This window comes from Myxocyprinus asiaticus, chromosome 5 (assembly GCF_019703515.2).
Source record: "Myxocyprinus asiaticus isolate MX2 ecotype Aquarium Trade chromosome 5, UBuf_Myxa_2, whole genome shotgun sequence".
In the NCBI taxonomy this organism is placed as follows: domain Eukaryota; kingdom Metazoa; phylum Chordata; class Actinopteri; order Cypriniformes; family Catostomidae; genus Myxocyprinus; species Myxocyprinus asiaticus.
Window position 1 is genome coordinate 4,871,466 of NC_059348.1, and position 22,343 is coordinate 4,893,808.

The following is a 22,343-nucleotide window of genomic DNA, read 5'->3' on the forward strand; positions in this document are numbered from 1 at the left end:
GGGGTGCCAGCAGCTTGCAACATCCCTTCAAGATCTATAAAAAAACCCTGATCATCAGCGTTATGTGCATAAATATTAGCCAAAATCAACCTTTGCCCCTGAATTTCTGCTAAAACAATAATGACTCTTCCTAATTTATCTTTAATCTGTTTGAGACATTTTAATTGTAGATGTTTACTTATCAATGTAATGACTCCCCTGCTCTTACTTGAGCCAGCACTAAAAATATGTGCACCCCATATCTTCCCAAATTTTTCAGCTTCCTGCGGAGAAAGATGCGTTTCTTGAAGAAACACAATATCATATTTCTAACGTTTAAGAAAATAAATAACCTTCCTTCTTTTTATGGGGTGCCCCAACCCATTCACATTCCACGTGGAGAAGGACAATCCACACATTTGAAACTTTGACATGTTAGAAAAATTAGATTGTGTGTCAAAAACAATATTATAAAGACCACATTCCCCATTAGTGCAACAATCAAACCCCGAACTTCCCCCCGAACCAAACAAACAGAAAAAAGAAAAACATGCGCATGACAGCGCCATCTGGCATCCATCCCTCTAAACTCAAACAGTCCATGTACACCTACGAGAGCCCCCGCGACAACTTTGCCATCAGATTGCTCAAGTCCGGTGTTTCTATACAAATTTTATGAGACAGAATTAACAAAATCAGAATGAACATATAAAACAAAATCCAGCCAATAGGCGGGATAAACACAAACATGTAGATTCGTCCACATAACTGTCCCGAAGGTGTGTTCCTCCACAAAACAAGCTCCAGCCACTAGGCGGAACCAGCACAAAAAAAAAAAAAAAAAAGCAGAATGTTCAAACGAATGTTCAGTGAGCCAGCTTTACATGGGTGGAACAAATGACCTAATCACTCCAATGTCCTGCAAAAAATACTCCACAAAACAAGCTCCAGCCAATAGGAGGCATAAGCACAAAGAACGTGCAGATTCATCCACAACATTGTCCCGAAGGAGTGTTATTCCACAAAACAAACTCCAGCCATTAGGCGGAACCAGCACCAAAAGAAACAAAAAAGGCGCCCAGTTTCCTAGGATGGTCAAGTGAATGTTCAGTGAGTCAGGCCCACTCGACTGCAAAGTATCACACAATGACTTACTCATTCCATTGACTTTATGAAGGACATCACTTGTTGGTGACATGTAAATACTTTGTGGCCATCCTTAGCATCTATTCTCAATTTGGCCCGGGAACATCAGTGCAGAAGAGACCTTCCGTTGATGTAAGATTGATTCTTGCGTTCTTTGAATCAATCACATTTCTCTCTTGTCGAATTCGCAAAGTCTGGGAACAAGAAAATGTTGTGGTTCTTTCAAGAAAGCCTTCCTTTACACCTCGCCTAGTGTAACACAAGATATTTATTGGATAATCTCATAAATGTGGCCAGAATTGATCAGGGCCTGTCTCCCTCAGCGGATCGCCAAACCGGAACTCTATGAGCTCACTCGATTTCCAGCTTATGGCCTGTTATGTCGAGCAGACTCGGAAAGACTCTGTCCAGAAGTTCCACCATATTCTGACCCTCTGCTTGCTCAGGAATTCCAACAATTCGGACGTTGTTCTGTCAGTTAAGAATCTTCATATCTTCCAACTTTTCCCAAAGCATTCCAAGTCTGCTTTGGTCGCTAGAGGTTTAGCAGCTAATTCCCTCTCCGATGACTCCAGATAATCGATCCGCCACTCTTGTACCCCCCTCAATGAATTTAGTCTCCATGGCCGTGATCGATCGATGTATTACAGCAAGCTCCTCAAAGTCCGCAACGACCTTCGTCAGCATTGCCGACACGTTCATCAATTGTCGCCAAATTTCATTCACCTCACTGGCAAAATTGACTCCCGGGCTTTCGGCCTGCTGTTCAGGGGTTCAGCTTGAGCACGTAAGTGTATTTTAATGTCTCCAGAGCCCGAGGATTTTTAATTCTTTGACATATTGTCTTCCTAGAACAGTTAAGAATCAGGGTGTATAGAGTCTCACAGGATTATGACACAAAAATTAAAATGATCAAAGTGCGCAGAGCTCGCCGTTCACACGTCCGAACCTCGCATGGTGTCATGCGACTCCCCTTTTTTTGTTATTTTCAAGTTTTACCTTAATCAATTTTTTTCTAAATGATTTAGTGAGAGTTTTGTGTTTGGTAGTTCAGGGAACAGACACAGTCTCTATATGATATCTAGTGAGCTGTGTGACATCTCAAGGAAGCTAGCAGAAGTTCGGATTAGCCAGTTTTTCTGCATCCAGTCCCAGTTAGTCAAATACTATCACTTTTAAGAGTATGAGCCAAATTAATAGAGAGGAGAGCAGCACCTTCCCTGAAGGGATGGAGACCATCTCTCTTTAGCAGGTCAGGTCTACCCCAAAAACTCTATTCTATTCTCTAAACTTCTATTCTCCGGAATAGAAGTTTATAGTGCCAGAGCATATTACAGTGTCTGACATCATTTTTGCAAGTTCACACACCTCTTTAACATTATCGCTAGTGATCTCCGACTGGCGAAGCCAGACATCGTTAGTGCTGACATGAATAACAATTTTAGAAAATCTACGTTTAGCATTAGACAGCACTTGTAAATTTGATCTGATGTCAGATGCCTGAGCCCCGGAAATGCATTTAACAATAGTGGCTGGAGTCTCTATTTCCAAGTTCCTTACAATAGAATCTCCTATAACAAAGGCGCTTTCAACATGATTCTCAGTGGGTGCATCACTGAGTGGGTTGAATCGACTGGAAACCCAAACAGGAACGGGAGAGTGGTGTCGCTTTGCTGAGCGAGTATGCTGCCAAGATGTCACCCAAATGCCTCTACAGTCGGAACCAAAGTGTGTGTGTGTTGTTCACTGTTCTACCTGCATAAGTAACAGTATCTATCGTCTTTTTTTCTCACTGACCTCCACTAGCGTTTGGATGTGTGTCTCTAACTTATTAACCTTCTCCGTCAGCCTGACTAATTCCTTACATTTCTCACATGTGATTCCCTCACTGCTGATGGAAGAAGCTATAGTAAACATGTGGCATGTAATGCAGGAAGCAATAACATGAGCGGATGCCATGACTTACCGCAATTGTTTGTTGTTGTTATAGTTGTTCTTGAGTGGTAAAGGTTTGAGATCAATGTGAATCCCTCACACAATTGTTTGTTGTTATGGTTGTTCTTGATAAGCGGTGCTTTGAGATCGATGCAATAATCCGTGAAACATAGAGGAGAAAACGGGTGCGCACAGTACAATGTACTCAGTTTAATCGCGATAAAAATAGAAAGCAGATGCACGCAGAAAAAAGCACGCAACTGAAGCACAATAAGAGAATAATGCAGGGGGGAAAACAATGCATGCTGAAAAATGGCAGAGATTAAAGCTTAAACACTGAAAACAAAGATAAGAAGAATGTGAAAGTGATCTGTTTCTCACCCACACCTATCATATCGCCTCTGAAGACATGGGTTTAACCACTGGAATCGTATGGATTACTTTTATGCTGACTTGTGATTTTGTGAGCTTTAAAATTTTGGCACCCATTCACTTGCATTGTATGGACCAAAAGAGCTGAGAAATTCTTCTAAAACTCTTCATTTTAGTTCAGCAGATGAAAAAGTCATACACAATTGGGATGGCATAAGGGTGATTCAATGATGAGAGAATTCTCATTTTTAGGTGAACTATCCCTTTAAGTCACCTTTAAAATATTTATGTTACAATTAGAACAGGAGAAAAGTCTGTTAATAATTTGTCCATAATTCATGGAAGTTGTATCCCTTCATTCTAAATTGTACTTGCCTATATGCAAGTTACCATTGTTCTACCCTTGTTTAGCATTTGTAATGATAAGTCCATTTACACAGGTAAGACCATGGATGGCTTCTCATTACTGTGGCTAGGCAATTCTCTAGTTGCTCCAAACCTGCCCTAGTAACCCATCGGTTAAAATAATTTCATCAATTATTAAGAATCCCTTTTATTCCATCCTTGGTCTTTCCTTAATTAAAGATTTGAATTTCCCTAATTAAGAATCACAGTGGAATCCTTTTTATTCCAATGTTGGTCTTTCCCCAATTGAAGATTTAAATTTCTCTAATTAAGAATCACAGCGGAATTTATTCCAGCGTTGGTCTTTTCTTAACTAAAGATTTCAATTTCTCCAACTGAGAATCACAGCAGAAATTCTATTGGGGTCCCAGACTGGCTATTCCAGCATTGGTCTTTCCTCAACTAAATAATTATAAAAATGATCATCTGTTGAGAATCACAGTGGAATTTTCTTACCAGAAACGTTGCCTTTGTCCGAGTCTGTGGGTTTTCCCCTTTGTTTTGTTCTTTGGATGGTGCGCTGATCCGATCCCATACTCAGGCTTCAGGTTCCCGCTTCTCACCCTCGTTTATAGGGGAGGTTCAGATTTCTTAGGGACTATAACCCCGACAGCTTTATCCTTCAGCACTGAGTTCATTGTCGAGTCAGATGACCATTTTGTTTGTGACTGCCAGCTTGTTGTGGAAATTCTGTAATAAAAGACTCAAAGACTGAGGTGCCTTTCTAATAAGTATTTAATAAACACACTTGCAAGTGGACTTATTCTCAGGTAATGAGAAACTCTACAGTGTATATAGGCCCTAGGAGACAGCTGGATTCCATCATTCAGCATTCCTGGTAACAGACTGACATACAGTAATAATTTGTTTCTCTCAGGGGTTAGCCGCCCCCACCATTGTGACAGCTCTATCCTCCTCAGCCGAAGGCGGGGGTGCGAGGCCACTCTTATCTCCATAGGTGCAGGGAGTGAGTTTAGTCATGCACACAGAGAGAAACACAGAAAATACACAGTATATTCACTTAAGACTTAATGTATGATTGTGATTACATATTACTTAGTATATAGTCTTAAAATGTCTATTACAGATAGCAATCGCATCTCTTCCCCTGTTAAAATGGCTGAGGTGGGGATTAAGACACGAGAAGTCCATTGTCCACACACTCCATATTTTTAAGTCCAAAGAAGAAATCCCTAGGGCTCATAGCTCATGTGGTTCCTTTCCAGAGGCTATAGAACCAGAGCAAAGGGGGTAGCAACCCGTGGTGAGAAAAAAAGCAAGCCTCAATGACGTGCCATCATCCTCATGCTGTCGTAATGCAGATAAAAATGCATAGGAAATTGCTCTTTCAGATCACACTGTTTCCAACGACGTCCTAACATGTTGCAACTCAAAAGGGAGAAAAGTAATCCTCGCTTCGGCGTGAGTTACTCGAGCAACACGGGCCAGACAGAATCGTTCAGTGAATTAAAGAAAATCTGAGATGCTTATAAGCAGCAGATGACACAGCTCCTTAGGGGTGTCGCTTAAGAGGCATCTGCCAATAAATTTGTGGGATTTTATAGGGCTACAGACCATTGTCGCCACCTGGGGGTGTTTCCCATTGTGTCAGCAACTGATGCAGCATCAAAGAGACTTCGAAATGAAACTATTGCTGTGAAATAAATAGGCATTTCAGCAGCTTTATCAAGAGTGATGGTCCTGTTATTTCTGTCTGTTGATACAGATAAACAAGCTTAAGAAAGATAATCAGATGAGGTTTGTTGTATCATCTTCATAAGACCTCAGGACAGTTATTTCAAAACTGAAGGAAAGTTTTAAGCAAATCTTCTATACTCTTTAACACTGATTTATGGAAAAAGTTGAAAAAGATGTATATAAACAATTTTCATATCTTGTATTTTTAATGCATTCTGGTATATAGTTGTGTTAAAAAAATAGCAGTACAACACCAGCAACCTGATGAACCAGTGTTATTAGTAGTAGTGATATTTCTGCATTGCAAATAATTTACTTGTAGATGTAGTAGTGTAATAGAAAAACAACAGACCCAACTGTCATGACATGCACGCTGCTTGTTCTGAGTAATTGACTCATTCTTTGAAAGGGGCGTGTTCAAAATAATAGCAGTGTTGAGTTTAATTAGAGAATTAATTCATTCTGTGAAAGAACAGGTGTCATTAATTGTCCTTTATTAAGGAAGAAGGGAAGCAAATGTTTCACACATTGTTATAAAATATATTTCCTTCTGAATTGCTAAGTAAAATGGGCTGTTCCAAACATTGTTTGGAGGAACAACGTCATTTGATTCAAAAGTTGATTGGAGAGGGAAAAACGTATAAAGAAGTGCAGCAAATTATAGGATGCTCAGCTAAAATGATCTCAAATGCTTTATAATTGCAACAAAAACCCGAAACACGTGGAAGAAAACGAGCAACTACTGTTAAAACAGATCGAAGAATAGTCAGAATGGCAAAGATTCAGCCAATCATCACCTCCAGAAAGATCAAAGATGATCTAAAATTACCTGCACTGTTACAATCAGAAGACGTTTGATCGAAGCTAAGCTATCAGTAAGAAGCCCATGTAAAGCACCACTGCTGAAAAAACGGCACGTGCAGAATCTGTTAAAATTTGCCAAAGAACACATCGATTGGCCCAAAGAGAAATGGCGTAACATTCTGTGGACTAGTGAGAGTAAAATTGTTCTTTTTGTGTCTAGTGGTCATCGACACCCTGGGTACTGAATTCAAGCCACAGTCAGGCACGTGCACACATAGACATCAAAGGGGGCTTGAGCACCTGCCCTTTTTCTTCCTCGAGAGAAAGTGCCCTTTTTTCTGCGGTGCTTTTTTTTATTTATTTATTTTTTAAATAAATGAATATATATATATATCCTGTTTGTGCACAGCATCCCTGTCAAACAAATATATTGAATAAAAAATTGAAATAGGTCGGGAGATGAGACTTTGTCGAGTTTCGATGCCCACCCTCCATCTCTCTCTCTCTCTCTCTCCCTCCGCACAGCAGTGCAGCACACATCGGCACATCAGACACACAGAAAGGCAGGCAGCAGCCCCTCTCAGCTCCTATCCCAGTTGTGTTGAGTGGTGATGAACAAAAGACTAAGCTACCAGTGCCTTGACTTTACAGCTAATTAGCCAAAAGCCAAATATAGTTAACTTGTGTCTTACTAACGTGCATGACTCATGAGCTACTAGCTAATGTAATAAGTTAGCTAAAGTTTAGCTAAGGCAATATATCATGGCCATACAGGCTAATGTACTGTACTTAATGGAGACACTACAGGTGAATACAGTAAAATTTGTGTCTAACAACGTCATCAACAGATTAATATTCCTTTTCTTTTCTTCCTGTAAAAGAATAATGCAGACTTGATCAAATTTGTTAATGCTTTGATTTGGAATTGAATGTGTAATGTTTCCACTACAATTGAAATATGGAAATAAAAGCTATTAAAAAAGTATTTGCACTTTATTCACTTTTATTAATGCACTGCTATTTATTTGAACACAACTGTAGATGTGAATCTGCAGAGCTTGCATTAAATGTTTCATATTTCTTAAGTATATCAAATTTTTCATAGAAATATGGTTACATGTTTTTGTGTGTCTCCCCAACAGATGTACTGGATCCTAATGTCCCTTACAGAGGAAATCAATGTCTTTCTTATAAAAGAAAAATGTTTCCTGCTTTGAAAACACTACATTTTTCTTGAGATGTTTATTTGCAAGAGAAAAGTGCAAATCAAATAATAACAATTACAAAATAATACATCTAATGTTCTATCCATAAAATATGTTGAAAATCTCATGGTGTCCTCTTTAAGAAAAACTAGAATCTACAACTACTGCATGTGCAGTGTCAGGGAAATGTAAGAAAAAAACTAAAACATTTCCATCCATGCTTGCCAGAACATGTACAGAGCAGAACAGATGTAGTTCTCTCCTGAAGAAAGACTCTTCAGTTCCTTTCAGGAAATTTAAGGGCTCACTGTCAAATAAAACAAAACATTCTACACTTCTGCACCTCCACTTTCATGCTTCTTTCTCTCACTTGTCCAGGGAGCTACATCTGTTCCTCTTCAAGCACCAGAACTGCGTGTATGGAGCAGGAACTTACAAGATAGTGGGTCTCATTCACTAATAATTGCGCAGAGTTTGCATACTTATTAGGGATGTGCATGGATAGTCTGTCACTCGGTTAACAGTTTGACATGCCTCTATTCAAATACCAAAATCACCATTTGTTTATTCTACATGAGCAATAGAGGTCTGCAAAACGACCTGAGCCTGTTGGGACCCAACAAACCATTGAGTTTCAGGCAGTGTTCAGGTCAGTATTTCAATTATAGGATGCATTAGTTGCCGATAACACGTGTTTTAGTGTGTCTGCGCTGTTTTTCAATTCATTGTTTTTCTATGTAAAGGCATGCTGGACAGAGGTCTTTGACCATTGCACCACATCTCGCTGTTTTTTTTTTTTCTTTCAGTGTCTTGCACAGGACCACCACATTTTTAGACACTGTGTCTAACTTTTTTTAAAGCCACTAAAGAAACCTGCATTCTGTTTCATTTGTTGTGATTCGTCTAGCTTTTATTTGTGCAGGTGTCACAAAGATTCAACATTTTTGTGGCGGTAAAGAAAACTGCATATACATGCTTGTTTGCACTTGCCCTAAATTAATTTAATGAAATATACGGGAGAGAGCATGTTTAAAAGGCCGCGGATTGGAACAATATGGGGGAGACCGGTGAGATGGGAACAGAGTGCAGAGAAACACAGGTGTTTGACGAAACGGAGGCGGCAGTGGAGACATTACAGGTGTGTCCGGTCGAAGAGCAACCATTGCACTGTCCAACAGTGGCTCATGTCTCTGTTTTGGTGAGTGATACATTAGAAGGATCATGTTGCAATGCAGAGATGAAAGCAACTGATTTGAGTCTACACTTTATTTGCCAACAGCACTGGCAGAAAAGTTGAGGAAATGTGTAGTCAAGATCCAGGTATGTGCTAGATTTGTTTTCTCCACCTAACCTTTGGAGTTTCCCGATTGAACCCCCAACCCACCCTACCACTCCATGCACCACACATACAGTGCATCTGGAAAGTATTCACAGCGCTTCACTTTTTCCACATTTTGTTGTTACAGCCTTATTCCAAAATGGATTAAATTCATTATTTTCCTCAAAATTCTACAAACAATACCCCATAATGACAATGTGAAAGAAGTTTGTTTGAAATCTTTGCAAATTTATTAAAAATAAAAAACGAAAAAAATCACATGTACATAAGTATTCACAGCCTTTGCCATGACACTCAAAATTGAGCTCAGGTGCATCCTGTTTCCACTGATCATCCTTGAGATGTTTCTACAACTTGATTGGAGTCCACCTGTGGTAAATTCAGTTGATTGGACATGATTTGGAAAGGCACACACCTGTCTATACAAGATCCCACAGTTAACAGTGCATGTCAGAGCACAAACCAAGCCATGAAGTCCAAGGAATTGTCTGTAGACTTCCGAGACAGGACTGTATCGAGGCACGGATCTGGGGAAGGGTACAGAAAAATTTCTGCAGCATTGAAGGTCCAAATGTGCACAGTGGCCTCCATCATCCGTAAATGGAAGAAGTTTGGAACCACCAGGACTCTTCCTAGAGCTGGCCGGCCGGCCAAACTGAGTGATCGGGGGAGAAGGGCCTTAGTCAGGGAGATGACCAAGAACCCGATGGTCACTCTGACAGAGCTCCATCATTTCTCTGTGGAGAGAGGAGAACCTTCCAGAAGAACCACCATCTCTGCAGCACTCCACCAATCAGGCCTGTATGGTAGAGTGGCCAGACGGAAGCCACTCAGTAAAAGGCACATGACAGCCTGCCTGGAGTTTGCCAAAAAGCACCTGAAGGACTCTCAGACCATGAGAAACAAAGATTGAACTCTTTGGCCTGAATGTCAAGCGTCATGCCTGGCACCGCTCATCATCTGGCCAATACCATCCCTACAGTGAAGCATGGTGGTGGCAGCATCATGCTGTGGGGATGTTTTTCAGCGGCAGGAACTGGGAGACTAGTCAGGATCGAGGGAAAGATGAATGCATCAATGTACAGAGACATCCTTGATGAAAACCTGCTCCAGAGCGCTCTGGACCTCAGACTGGGGCAAAGGTTCATCTTCCAACAGGACAACGACCCTAAGCACACAGCCGAGATAACAAAGGAGTGGCTACGGGACAACTCTCTGAATGTCCTTGAGTGGCCCAGCCAGAGACCAGACTTGAACCCGATTGAACATCTCTGGAGAGATCTGAAAATGGCTGTGCACCGACACTCCTCATCCAACCTGATTGAGCTTGAGAGGTCCTGCAAAGAAGAATGGGAGAAACTGCCCAAAAATAGGTGTGCCAAGCTTGTAGCATCATACTCTAAAAGAATTGAGACTGTAATTGGTGCCAAAGGTGCTTCAACAAAGTATTGAGCAAAGGATGTGAATACTTTTGTACATGTGATTTTTTTTTTTTTTTTTTTTATAAATTTGCAACGATTTCAAACAAACTTCTTTCACGTTGTCATTATGGGGTATTGTTTGTAGAATTTTGAGGAAAATAATGAATTTAATCCATTTTGGAATAAGGCTTTAACATAACAAAATGTGGAAAAAGTGAAGCGCTGTGAATACTTTCCGGATGCACTGTACACACGTTTGTTTATAAGTTAGTCTGTCTTATGTGTAATACTACAAACTGTTACCATGCACATCCCTAATACTTATATTCACAGAAAAACTTATCACGAAAAACTTACTCGACATCAGATTTACAACAGTTGTGTACGCATTCTTACCCTCTTTCTAATGTTGATGAATTAGGATTATTCTAAAAGGAGCACATCACCACAGTTGGTAATTTGCATAAAACACCAAAACCATCTCCACATAAGGGCTTTAGGCACCACAACACCTGTAAAGTTGCAGATTTATAGATAAAAATGCCATGCTGCTAAAAAACCATCACACAACAAAACTGTTTAAAATGATTTAAAAATATGTACCACTATAGACGTTGGATCAACTTAAGGCATGCTTGGAACACTGCTTGTGATGGAGCATTTATCTGTGCATCATCGTCCACACGTTCAGGCTGTGTGTGTGCTCCATAGGGCAGTGCTCGAAGTGGAAAGAAATAATTTGCGTGTCTGCTGTCTTCCTTGGATGTGGTTTCTCAAGCTCCCTCTCCGGAATCGAACTCTAATAGTAGGCGCTTAAAACATCTAAAGTTGATAGCGCAATCTAATGAGTTGTAGCTGCCATGAGGGTTGCGCTATGGGCCCAAGGTTACTTGACCTGGGTTGCTCAATCCTGTTCCTGGAAATCTACCTTCATGCTGATTTTAGTTTTAACCCTGCTGTAGCACAGCTACATGTGGTTTTTAAGTACAGCTAAAATCTTGATTAGCTGATTCAAGTGTGCTTGATTAGAGTTGGAACTTAATTTGTCAGGTAGATAGACATCCAGGTGCAGAAATGAGCACCCCTAATCTAAAGTCACCAAAGCGGTTGAGGTGAGCCTTGAAGCCCGTTTCTGGATGGATACTGGGACGGATAAATGCAATGTTTCTTAGGACTGTGTGTGGAGGCGGTGGCCCACTCTGCTGGTCTACAACCCAGCTTCCACGGCTGACAAAAGATTGGATTGAGAGCTAATTTTCAATGGATCGCAGTGAGTGAGATGAAATGTGTACACAACATGGTAAAACCATCTGACAAACCTTTTCCGGGCTGTATAGGAGCATTCCACCAGCTGCATCCAAGAATGTCACGAACGATGGGCTTAAGCCATTTGTGCATTCTACCACTTAGAATGCATGCCCAGAACCGACGCTTGCTCGAATAAAAATTCTTATTTATAATAATATATTGGCCTAAATATAATTTGTTTATTCCATGTTTATAAGGGACCCCAGGAGTGAAAACATTAATAAGCAGATCTTAGTGAATGAGACCCATTGTTTCTGATCATCATATTTCATGTTTGTTTATCTGAATTTCACACCGTTTACTTGAAAGTGTCCACTCTGAAAATAAACTATGCTCACAATGATAACTTTGGACAACGCTTTTTTAGATGAGCCTCTAGATTACATGATTGGTGAAACTCTTCCTACATGAAGTGCAGTGGTATGGCTTCTCTCCAGTATGCACTCTCTCATGGATTTCAGGTGTCCTGACATAATGAAACTATTTCCACAATGTGAACACTAGTATTGTTTTTCTAAAGTATGAATTCCTTGGTGCATTTTCAATTCGTGAGCTCTGCTAAAGGCTTTACCACACTCTGAGCATACATGAGCTTTCACACCGTTATGTGTTATCTGGTGCTTAGTAAAATATTCCAGCCGTGAAAAACTCTTTCCACAAAAAGAACACAGGTAAGGTTTTACATCTGAATGAATTTTCAGGTGTATCTTTAGGTATGATTCCAACGCAAATTCCTTGCCACACTGAGGGCATGTGAATGGCTTCTCTCCAGTGTGAATTTTCATGTGACGCTTAAGATTTCCTTTCTCTTTGAAATTCTTTCCACACTGATGGCAGATGAAAGGCTTCTCTCCAGTGTGAATTCTCATGTGATCTTTGAGACCTCCTCTTTGTGTGAAACTCTTTCCACACTGAAGGCATGTGAAAGGCTTCTCTCCAGTGTGAATTCTCAGGTGACAATCAAGAACTACTTTTAGTGCAAAACTCTTTCCACATTGAAGGCATGTAAACGGCTTCTCTCCAGAGTGAATTCTTTGGTGCCTCTTAAAATTCCCTTCTAGTAAAAAACTCTTTCCACATTGATGGCAAGTGAAAGACTTCTCTCCAGTGTGAATTCTCATGTGACAATCAAGATTTCCTTTCTCTGTGAAATTCTTTCCACACTGATGGCAAGTGAAAGGCTTCTCTCCAGTGTGAATTCTCAGGTGCTTTTCAAGACTTACTTTTAGTGTAAAACTCTTTTCACACTGAGGGCACGTGAAAGGCTTCTCTCCAGTGTGAATTCTCAGGTGCTTCTCGAGAGCTCCTTTCAGTGCAAAACACTTTCCACACTGAGGGCATGTGAAAGGCTTCTCTCCAGTGTGAATTCTTAGGTGCCTCTGAAGATCTGCTTTTAGTCTAAAACTCTTTCCACACTGAGGGCATGTGAAATCATTTTTGGCTCTTGTTCTTGGAGTTCCTTTTTGTGAGAAATTATTTTCAGTCTGTGAGCAACTAAAAGATTCTTCACCCATTATGACATTTTCAGATTTATGACACTGATGGTGTTTCTGATCCACGTAATTCAGTTCTTGACTTTCCACTTTCACTTCCATCAGGTCTAAAATGAACAGTAAATAGAGACAAATGTGAAACAAGAAATACAGTTGAACTCCAATTTAATGACAAGTAGCAGCTAAAGCCAAGTATCTATTTTTATGTCACCACTGATATGCTGAAGATAAGTTCTGTCATTCTCATGTTAGAGGAAGATGGGGGAAGACGCACCCAAGAGAAAGAGACAGGCATGGCCAGGGGCTGCGTTTACTTAAAACTCTCCATCATTTATTGATATGTGAAAAGCACAGTTGTAACATGCCCATTTACTTAAATGTCCGAGTTGTAACACTTTCTCCTGATTTGTCAACTTCAGGTAGATTGCCATATCGGCTCATTCAACCTCACACACCTAACAAATTCAAGCCAACAGTGTCAGAATTTTTCCAACATGTTTAAAATCTTTGGGAGGTCGTAAGCAGCTCATAAATCACCTGGCTTCGCTCATATTACCTCTCACATTAGGGCTGAACGATTTGGACAAAAAATCTAATTGCGTTTATTTTTTTTTTAAATTGCGATTTGAACTGCGATATGATAAACATACAACAACAAAAAAGTTTTGGGGTGTTAAGGGGATCCTTCATATCGATCAGAAACTTGAATAAATCTCAATATTTAGCCAATGTTCTGCATCTACACCACGGCTGCCCAACCTTTTTTAATATAAGTTCTACTTTTTCTTTAACTGCTTCATCATGATCTGTCAGTTTGTAACTCTGATATTGAAAAGCAGGCCATGGAAAAAAACTGTGCAATAGTGATATCATAACGATAACTAATTTACACCAATACAGGGAGGCAACATACCATCAACATATAATTTTCCCACATCTTATATGGAAAATTTACATTCATGTAAGCACTGGCACTGAGAAGTGTCAGCTAGCTTTTCATAATCAGGGCAGTTACACCTGAATGCAAGTCTCACACAGTCCACATGGTGTTAATTGGTCATAGTAGATCTGTATTTAGACTTAATTATTTTCATGTGAGAAAATACTGACTCATATAAATGGGTTGATCCAAATAATGCTGACAGGTAAAAGGCACATCTTCTTATATTAGTATACTTCAACAGAAGCCCCCAGAACTCCCTCCTGTTCACAGATGATGCCCTGGCCTTAATATCAAGGTCATTTTGCAGTTTGAGAATTTCATTCTCCAAGGCTCTTGTGTCCAAATGAAAGCATGTTCCTACTTAGTAGGCAATTTCATCCACATCTAAAAAAAAGAAAAAAAAAAAAGAAAATGGCAAAACTGTCAGCATGGTCATGCAATGGTCAATGCTTTCCTTTTTGTAACAGGCCTCGTGAAAATCGACTGTTGTGCTGCTAGCTATGACTTTAGCTCCTTTACCTTTCTTTTCCATAACTCACTTTTAGCAGGAAAGTCAGCATCATATGAGTTGTTTTGTAGTTTCGTTCAACGTTGCCTTTTTTTGGTAAAACACTAGCATTGTAAATTAAACAGACACATTTCAAATGCAAAAATACAAAAAAGTAACCCTCCTCCCATTTCTTGTGGTAATAATACATTTTCAGTCTCTTTGCTTAATCACTACTTATAGAGAAGTAATTCAATTATTTATTTGTTGGCAATGAATGCATCAAGCTCGTGTGTTTGGTGTTCTTGTCTCCTTTGGTGCAATTTTTCACATCCATGCTTGCAAAGTCATGAAATTAACTCCTCAAGGAATGGTCAGGTTTGACATCAATAAAATATATGACAAATCTGTATGGCTGTGAGGTCCGTTTAATTTGAGGGACAGGGAGAGGGTGAAAAAACGTATTACATCAGAAAACATTGTCTAACTTTATGTGGAAGACAATGTTACCTGGGCAGAAAATAAAATTATTACAATGTGTAGGAAATTGCCCTTTAATATTTTTGCCAAACAATCTTGCGATCTACTGACAAGGATAATAATAATAATAATAAACTTTATTTTATAGAGTGTCTTTAAAAGCAGCTTCTCAAAGTGCTGTACACAAAATAAGCAGTTCATAGCACAATAAAATAAAATAAAAAATAAAAAATAGAAATAAAAGATAAACATCAGCAAGCAAATGCTAGTTTAAAAAAGTATGTCTTGAGTTGAGCTTTAAAAATGTCATAGGTCTGAGCTTCCCTAAGTTCTAGAGGAAGAGAGTTCCAAAGGGTAAAAGCATAGACAGAAAAAGCCCCGTCACCCATAGATTTTAAGCGGGTTTGTGGAACAGTCAACAAATTAGACTGTGAGGAGCGCAGTCTGCAATTTGGGGTGTAAGGGATTAACAATGCAGATAAATAATGAGGAGCCAAGCCGTGTAATGCTTTGTATGTCAGCATCATAACTTTAAAATCAACACGGAAACTGACGGGGACCCAGTGCAAAGACTCCAATACAGGAGTAATATGATTGCATGTCCTGGTCCCAGTCAGGATCCTGGTGGCAGAGTTTTGTACATATTGGAGATTATTGAGTGTGGATTTAGAAACTCTTTAGAAAAGGGCATTACAGTAATCTATACAGAAATTTAGCATAGGGCGCAATCTTGCTATATTTCTGAGGTGAAAAATGGATGCTCTGTACAAAAGAATCAAATGCAAGACTGGTATCAAAAATTACTCCAAGGTTCCTCATTTTACTTTGAGTCTCCAAAACAAAGCCATCAACAAACAGAGACAAAGAACCAGCTTTGAGAATTTGATGACAGGAACCTATAAGCATAACTTTGGTTTTACCGCTATTCAGGCAAAGAAAATTATTATTCATCCATGTTTTTATTTCAGAAATACAGTCAGAAAGAAAACAATCATCAAGGTTTTCACCAGATTTTGAGTGTATATAGATTTGGGTATCGTCAGCATAAAAGTGATAATAGAGGCCGAGCGATCGCAGCAGATGCCCAAGTGGAGATAAATAAATATTGAAAAGTAAAGGGCCTAAAACTGTGCCCTGAGGAACACCAGTGAGCACAGAACTAATGTCAGATCTGTAACCCATAGAAATAAAATAGGATTTAAACCAGTTTAAAACTGTCCCCGACACACCAAAAACTCTTTCAAGGTGGATAAGTAAAAGACCATGATCAACAGTATCGAAGGCGGCTCTAAGATCAAGAAGGATGAGAATGGAAGTTGCTCCTGATTCAGAAGCCATCAACAAGTCATTGGTAACTTTGACCAAAGCCGTTTCAGTACTGTGAAATTTACGAAAACCTGACTGAAGGGGTTCAAAGAGGTTATTAATTGTAAGATGATTACACAATTGAGAAGCAACAACACTCTCAAGTATTTTTGCCAAAAATGGAAGATTTGAGATGGGACGAAAATTGATAAAATCAGCTGCTGGAACAACCCCAGTATTCAATGAATCATTTATAATACTGAGGATAGCAGGGCATCAAACATCAAAGCAAGATTTAAATACTTGTGGGAATGGGATTGAGCAAGCAAGTGGTAGATTTCATGCTAGATACCTTCCTTGTGAAAGCCTCAGAATCAAGCTGAGAGAAATGAGTGAAAGAAACACCAGCAAACCCAGATGGATGAAAGAGTGAAGCGGTGGAATCAGATGTGACAGAAATTTGTTTGCGAACATTATCGATTTTAGAATTAAAAAACTGAAGAAAAGAGTTACATAGCTGTTGAGAAACAGGCAAGGTGTTAACAGCACTGACTTGAAGCAGTCTATTTATAGTTTGGAACAAATGTCTGGGATTTCCTTGATTGTTTACAATAGTCTTAGAGAAATAAGATGATCTTTCAGTCTCAATTAATGTTCTGTAATCACCCAGAAGATCCTTCCAAGGTTGATGATAAACAGTCAAGCCAGTAAGTCGCCATTTATGCTCCATTTTCCGACAAGCAGCCTTTCTAGTACGCAGATTATCATTATACCAAGGAGCAGAGTTGGCGAAAGTAACCTTACGTGACCTTAGGGGAGCAAAAGAGTCTAGATTAGTAGCAAGAGCAGAATTTAACTGTAGAATTTTCTCCTCCAACGATGTAGGATGCAGATCACTTAAAGTGGAAAAAACAGAATTGAAAAAAAATGGTCTGATCAATAGACTTCCTCTTCCGGAATGTTACTGTTCGGATGGTAGGCTCACATAAATGATACAGTTCCAGATTAAAGTAGACAGTTTAATGATCTGACAGACCAATGTCAACAGATGAAAAATGCGATACAAATGAGCCGTTTGCAATCACAAGATCAAGGGTATGGCCTTTGTTATGAGTCGGGTCAGTTACAAACTGTGAAAAGTTAAAACAATCAAGTAACGACAGAAATTCCTTAGCCGTCACAGAGTCACTCCGGAATGTTAAAGTCCCCCACAATTAAAATTCTGTGGAACTTCATACTCAGTGTTGACAGAAAATTAGCAAACTCTGACATAAAAGCTGCATGTGTCTTAGTCTTAGGTGGTTTATAGACTGTAGCAATGATAATAGATATAGGAGCAGAAATACTCAAGACCAGGCATTCAAATGATGAAAACTGGGGAACAGGCACAGAGTTTAAGATAAACTTCAGGTTGTAAACAACAATAATGCCTCCGCCTCTGCCAGATAATCTCAGGAGATCTAATAATCCAAAGCCTGCTGGAGTGATCTGGTTAAACAGGACTCCATCATTTTCTTTATGCCAGGTTTCAGTTAAAAACAATAAGTCCATCTTTTTATCTATAAGAAAATCCGATAAAAGCAGCGCCTTGTTATTCACGGAGCGGGCATTAAATAATGCGGCATAAGCCAGGCTCTGAAGCGGAGACGACAATGGCTTAATCTCCACACGGGGAACCGATGTTAAATTACTGTGATCAACACCAGTGTAAAACTGTTTTTTGGTCTTATGTCGATAGGTAGGGACAAAGATGTTAGGAGAGGATGAGACAGCAAAACTGCGCCTCAAACCCCAATGGATATATCGTTTAGGACATAGCAAGTCAGCGTCTCGACAGAGTTCATAAGAGTCTTTAGCTGGACAATAAGAGCTCTGTTTTAAATTCAGAAGTTGGTGTGCAGTGTACCTTAGGTCCATGGTCATTAACCCTCTGGGGTCGACAGACGCGGCGGCACGTTCTGCTGGATTTCTTCCTTATAACAGCGGAAACAACTTTAAATACTCCGTCATTTTTGGGCATACAGATAAGTGTAAGGCATCATTAGAAACTATAAAGGGTCTACTTTTATTTGTGTACACTCACAATAACAACAAAACCTTGTGCTTTTGTAAAATAAAGAAAATAAACTGGGTGCGCTTTCAGCCGTCTCTGTCTCCGCGAGCTGAACTGAATCTCCGCGAATACTTATCAGACAAATATGAAACATATGTCTAAAGAAAGCTTAAAATGTCTACTTTTAAATAAAACAATTCAAATTTAAAACAAATATCACTTGGGAATTTTAACTAAAAATTCAAATGAAACTGGAAAAAAAAAATATAAATGTAAAGATAATAATTATAATGATGATGATAATCATTGAAATATAAATCATGGATCGAGGTGTTTTTGTATTATTTTATGTTTTAATCACAGATGTAGATATACGTTCACAATGAACTGTTCTGTAGAAATAAAGTGAACTGAACTCAAAGCACCTCCTGAGCTGAGATGTCTGAGGACATTTGCAGCACTCATAGATGATACTGTTCTTGCAAAAAAAATAAAAAATAAGACAGAAACAAAGAAAGAGTGAGAACCTTTTACATGCGCGTGTTCCATAAGACTGCACGCCTCCAAACAAACAGCGTGTCATACATGCGCATAGACGGATTTTCTGTCATCTGTTCTTAATAATATAATAAAATGTGTTTCTTCAAGCATGTGTCTGTGTGTCTATGGGCAAATTATTTGTAATAATAATTTGATAATAATAATAGCCAAATAATAATAATAATAATAATTTAATAGATTAATGGGAAAATGAGGCAAATATCATCTTGACATCTCAAAGGCATCAGCTATCGGCAATCACTCTGACCATCGTCGATCCCCGAGATCATCGTCTGTCGGCACAACCCTAATGTGCATTTCTCTCTATAAATTAACAAAATGTTCAGACAGTCTCCTTGCTGTTTTTCCGACACATTCAGAATCATTACCGCTTTTGCCGGTGTCGCTGCGGCTCGCTTCGTGTGTGCGCTTGTAAAATGTATATTTTAAAGGCTCATTATTACAGTTTAGTATTTCTCTGTAATGTAGAACAGTGTTAGCAATGTTACTTATAACATTCTTTCTCAGCCCTGGAACTCAAACCATTTTCTGACTCCCACCAATATTAAAGTAATTAAATTTATATCATAAACGTGTGACAACTAGTCGACTAATGGCTTAAACTAACAACTACTAGTCGACTAGGAAAATCTTTGGTCGGGGGCAGCCCTACAGACATCACTTCGGTTTTTTTTACTTCAGAGGATGAACTGAAGCCAACTCCAGCTGTTAAGACATCGGATAATTCATATGCCACTGCCTGAATCTTGGACTTAGGATGGACCCCACCGAACCTCACCGAAATGACCTGCAGGTTGAACTGCAATGCACCTCATCATTTATCTCTGCCTGCATCACCTTTGTCTATTGATGGACTACACTCTTGAAATGGAATACACAGACTATCATTTAATTGCCAACAAAAGCAATGTCGCCTGAGCATCAAGTGCCATATCTTATGCTGTTGTTTTGACTTACTGGAAACATTGATGTTTTGAAATAAATGACGTTACAAAAGTTAGGCAACGTTTGTTAACATTAGACACGATTGCTATTCTGATAAGGTCAAACGTTGTAAAGTTTTTAGAACTGCAGGATATTCTGGCCAAATAGACCACCGTAGTAACTAATTTATTGATTGTCATTCTTACCAAACAGTGGTCAACATCATTTCAAGACTCACATGTCCTTGGCAAGCCAAGGACTAAAGGATTTATTTATAGAAATTATTGCCATTATAAAGATAAATACACACGTGTGCTAGCAAGTGAAAAGTTCTGCACCGATTACAGTATAATTAGTATTTCACTACACACACATAGACATGTGTGATTACTCAACTACACATAAACCCTATCAATAAAATATCTTACCTGTTGAGTAAGAAAAAGCCATCTCTGGGTCACTTTTAAATCCTTTCAGATCTCGGAGTTGTTGCCACCTCTGAAAAGCCAAGCCGAAGTTGATTTGGGTTTTATTATGGACTCTTTCGCTTTCACTTTTTGCTTGCTCGGGGTTTCTTTGTTTTTACAACCGGTGAATCCCCGGAGGTTTGCCATTTTGAATGATCCATGTTCAATTTTTCTCATTCGTTGTGACAACAAACATTCAGCTTCACGCAACTCCCACACCATACACACGCTACAGTAGCCAGATCTGATTTTCTCTGTGTACGAATATGACGCGAACACGCATGGGCAAATGACGTATGTATGCAATTTCCCGCAAAATTCGTCCTGACAGCTCTAAAATATAAATATTTATTATAGGTTTATCCATATTTGGGTAAAGACATGGTTTGGAAGATGGATTTTTGTTGCACTCTCTCATTAATAACATTTTGTTTTGTTTTTTTAAAAGAAAAGTTTTACATAGTGTAGCTTTAATATAAAAAATATATAGGCCTACTTGTCTTGAGCTGAAAATTTTGCCCCTGTCGCTTTTTAAATGATTGCTACGCCCCTGCTTTCAAAAGAATCCCCTCAGCTGGGATTTTGTTATTTGATTTGTGTGTCATTATTCAACTATTAACTCAATAACTAAAGTGTAAAAGTACATAATTACATAGGACATTTTATTTATTTATGTATTACATTAAAAGACAAAAAATACATAATTAATAATGATATCAAATGTATTTTATACATTCTGTAAATCTTCTTGCCCAAGGTATGGGATCCTCTTACCCTGATAGTGGAGTAAGGTGGCCCCTTTCATATTTCTTTTAATTTTGGGCAATGAAAACTAAATTAGTCAATGTTTCTATTTATTTCCCACGATCATATGTGATAATATATGGGTGATGCATCATAATCATCATCATCATACTCCTGTACATGCTAAACACATATCTAAATATGTTACCATTTAAAAGTAAATGCACACATTTCTTAAGGGGGGCATCTTCACCCATCTTCCCCGTGTATCACAAAATCTGGTAGATTCTGGTATTAGCCTTTTTGTTTGTAACAAGATCTTGCAAACTGTCTTAAGTTTTGTTTACCTCAGTGTTCCTCAAAACTGTTATTATGAAAAATAACGAATGTACACCAACCTCTCTGTTGCTCATTATCTTCATTTTTCACTTTGCATACTTTTGGATCATTCATGTCTTCACTCTTGCAATAGTTGTTAGCAGACTGATTGTACGTGATTGCACGTCTTCTTCTTCTGATTATAGACGGTTGGCAAATCAGCTTTTGGTGCATTACCGCCACCAACTGAACTGGAGTGTGGAACAGCAATGCGGAAGGATCTTGCTTTAATAAACCTCCAAACATCATCACTCATAACTAATTTTCCTTGCTTTTTTCGCCAAAATACTTTTTAATGACATGACATTAATTCATTTTGCCTGCAATTCTGAGTGTAAAACTTGTCTTTCATCGTTGTAAGCTGTGCAATGCAGTATGACCTGTTCAACGGTCATCACAATGACTGCATAACCCAAAATGGTGCTTTTTATTTTATATATCTTTCCATTTAATCCAGTGTGACCTATGCATATTCTTGTTATTATTGGTTCTTCTCTTCTTTTTAATAAAGCTGTGATTCCTCCTCCTGTACCCACATTTTCCTGTATCTTATAGAAGTGTCTCCCCTTCATTTCTCTATCCCAAATCTTCTGCCAGATATTATTTGCAGCTTTACGAATAAGCGCCTTGGCTTCTGATTTGCTCAAATGTATTATGAGTTTGACATTATTGCATTTTAATTATTTTTTTGCTAGTTTGTCCACCATCTCATTACCTTCTACTTTTACATGTGCAGGAACATTGTAAGTCTTTCTTTTTCTTCTTCCCTTTTAATGGTAAATCGCAAATTATAAAAGTACACTACCGCCACTTGCTGTTAGCTTTGACCAGAGACATCCTATTTCCCTTCCTCCCTCCCCTTAGAAACAGGGGTTGTATTCACAAAATAAATAAAA

The 22,343-nt window shown here is 38.9% G+C and overlaps 1 protein-coding gene across 1 annotated transcript; it reads right to left on the minus strand.

The window, feature by feature from the left end:
* Positions 1 to 10,494: 10,494 nt before the first annotated feature.
* On the minus strand, positions 10,495 to 21,578 carry LOC127440822 (gastrula zinc finger protein XlCGF8.2DB-like). Its single transcript, XM_051697755.1, has 2 exons — positions 21,468 to 21,578; positions 10,495 to 13,212 (listed from the first exon to the last, which is right to left on the minus strand). The coding sequence occupies exons 1-2, from the start codon at positions 21,520 to 21,522 to the stop codon at positions 12,113 to 12,115; spliced, it is 1,155 nt and encodes a 384-aa protein (XP_051553715.1). The 5' UTR covers positions 21,523 to 21,578; the 3' UTR covers positions 10,495 to 12,112.
* Positions 21,579 to 22,343: the final 765 nt, after the last annotated feature.

What these genes read in the sequence shown, in the direction of transcription:
- LOC127440822 (XM_051697755.1), bottom strand. Translation starts at nt 21,522, where the DNA reads ATGAATGATCCAAAAGTATGCAAAGTGAAAAATGAAGATAATGAGCAA. An exon ending in AGATAATGAGCAACAGAGAG is followed by an intron (nt 13,213 to 21,467) that starts GTTGGTGTACAT and finishes TGTTCATTTTAG; the next exon opens with ACCTGATGGAAGTGAAAGTG.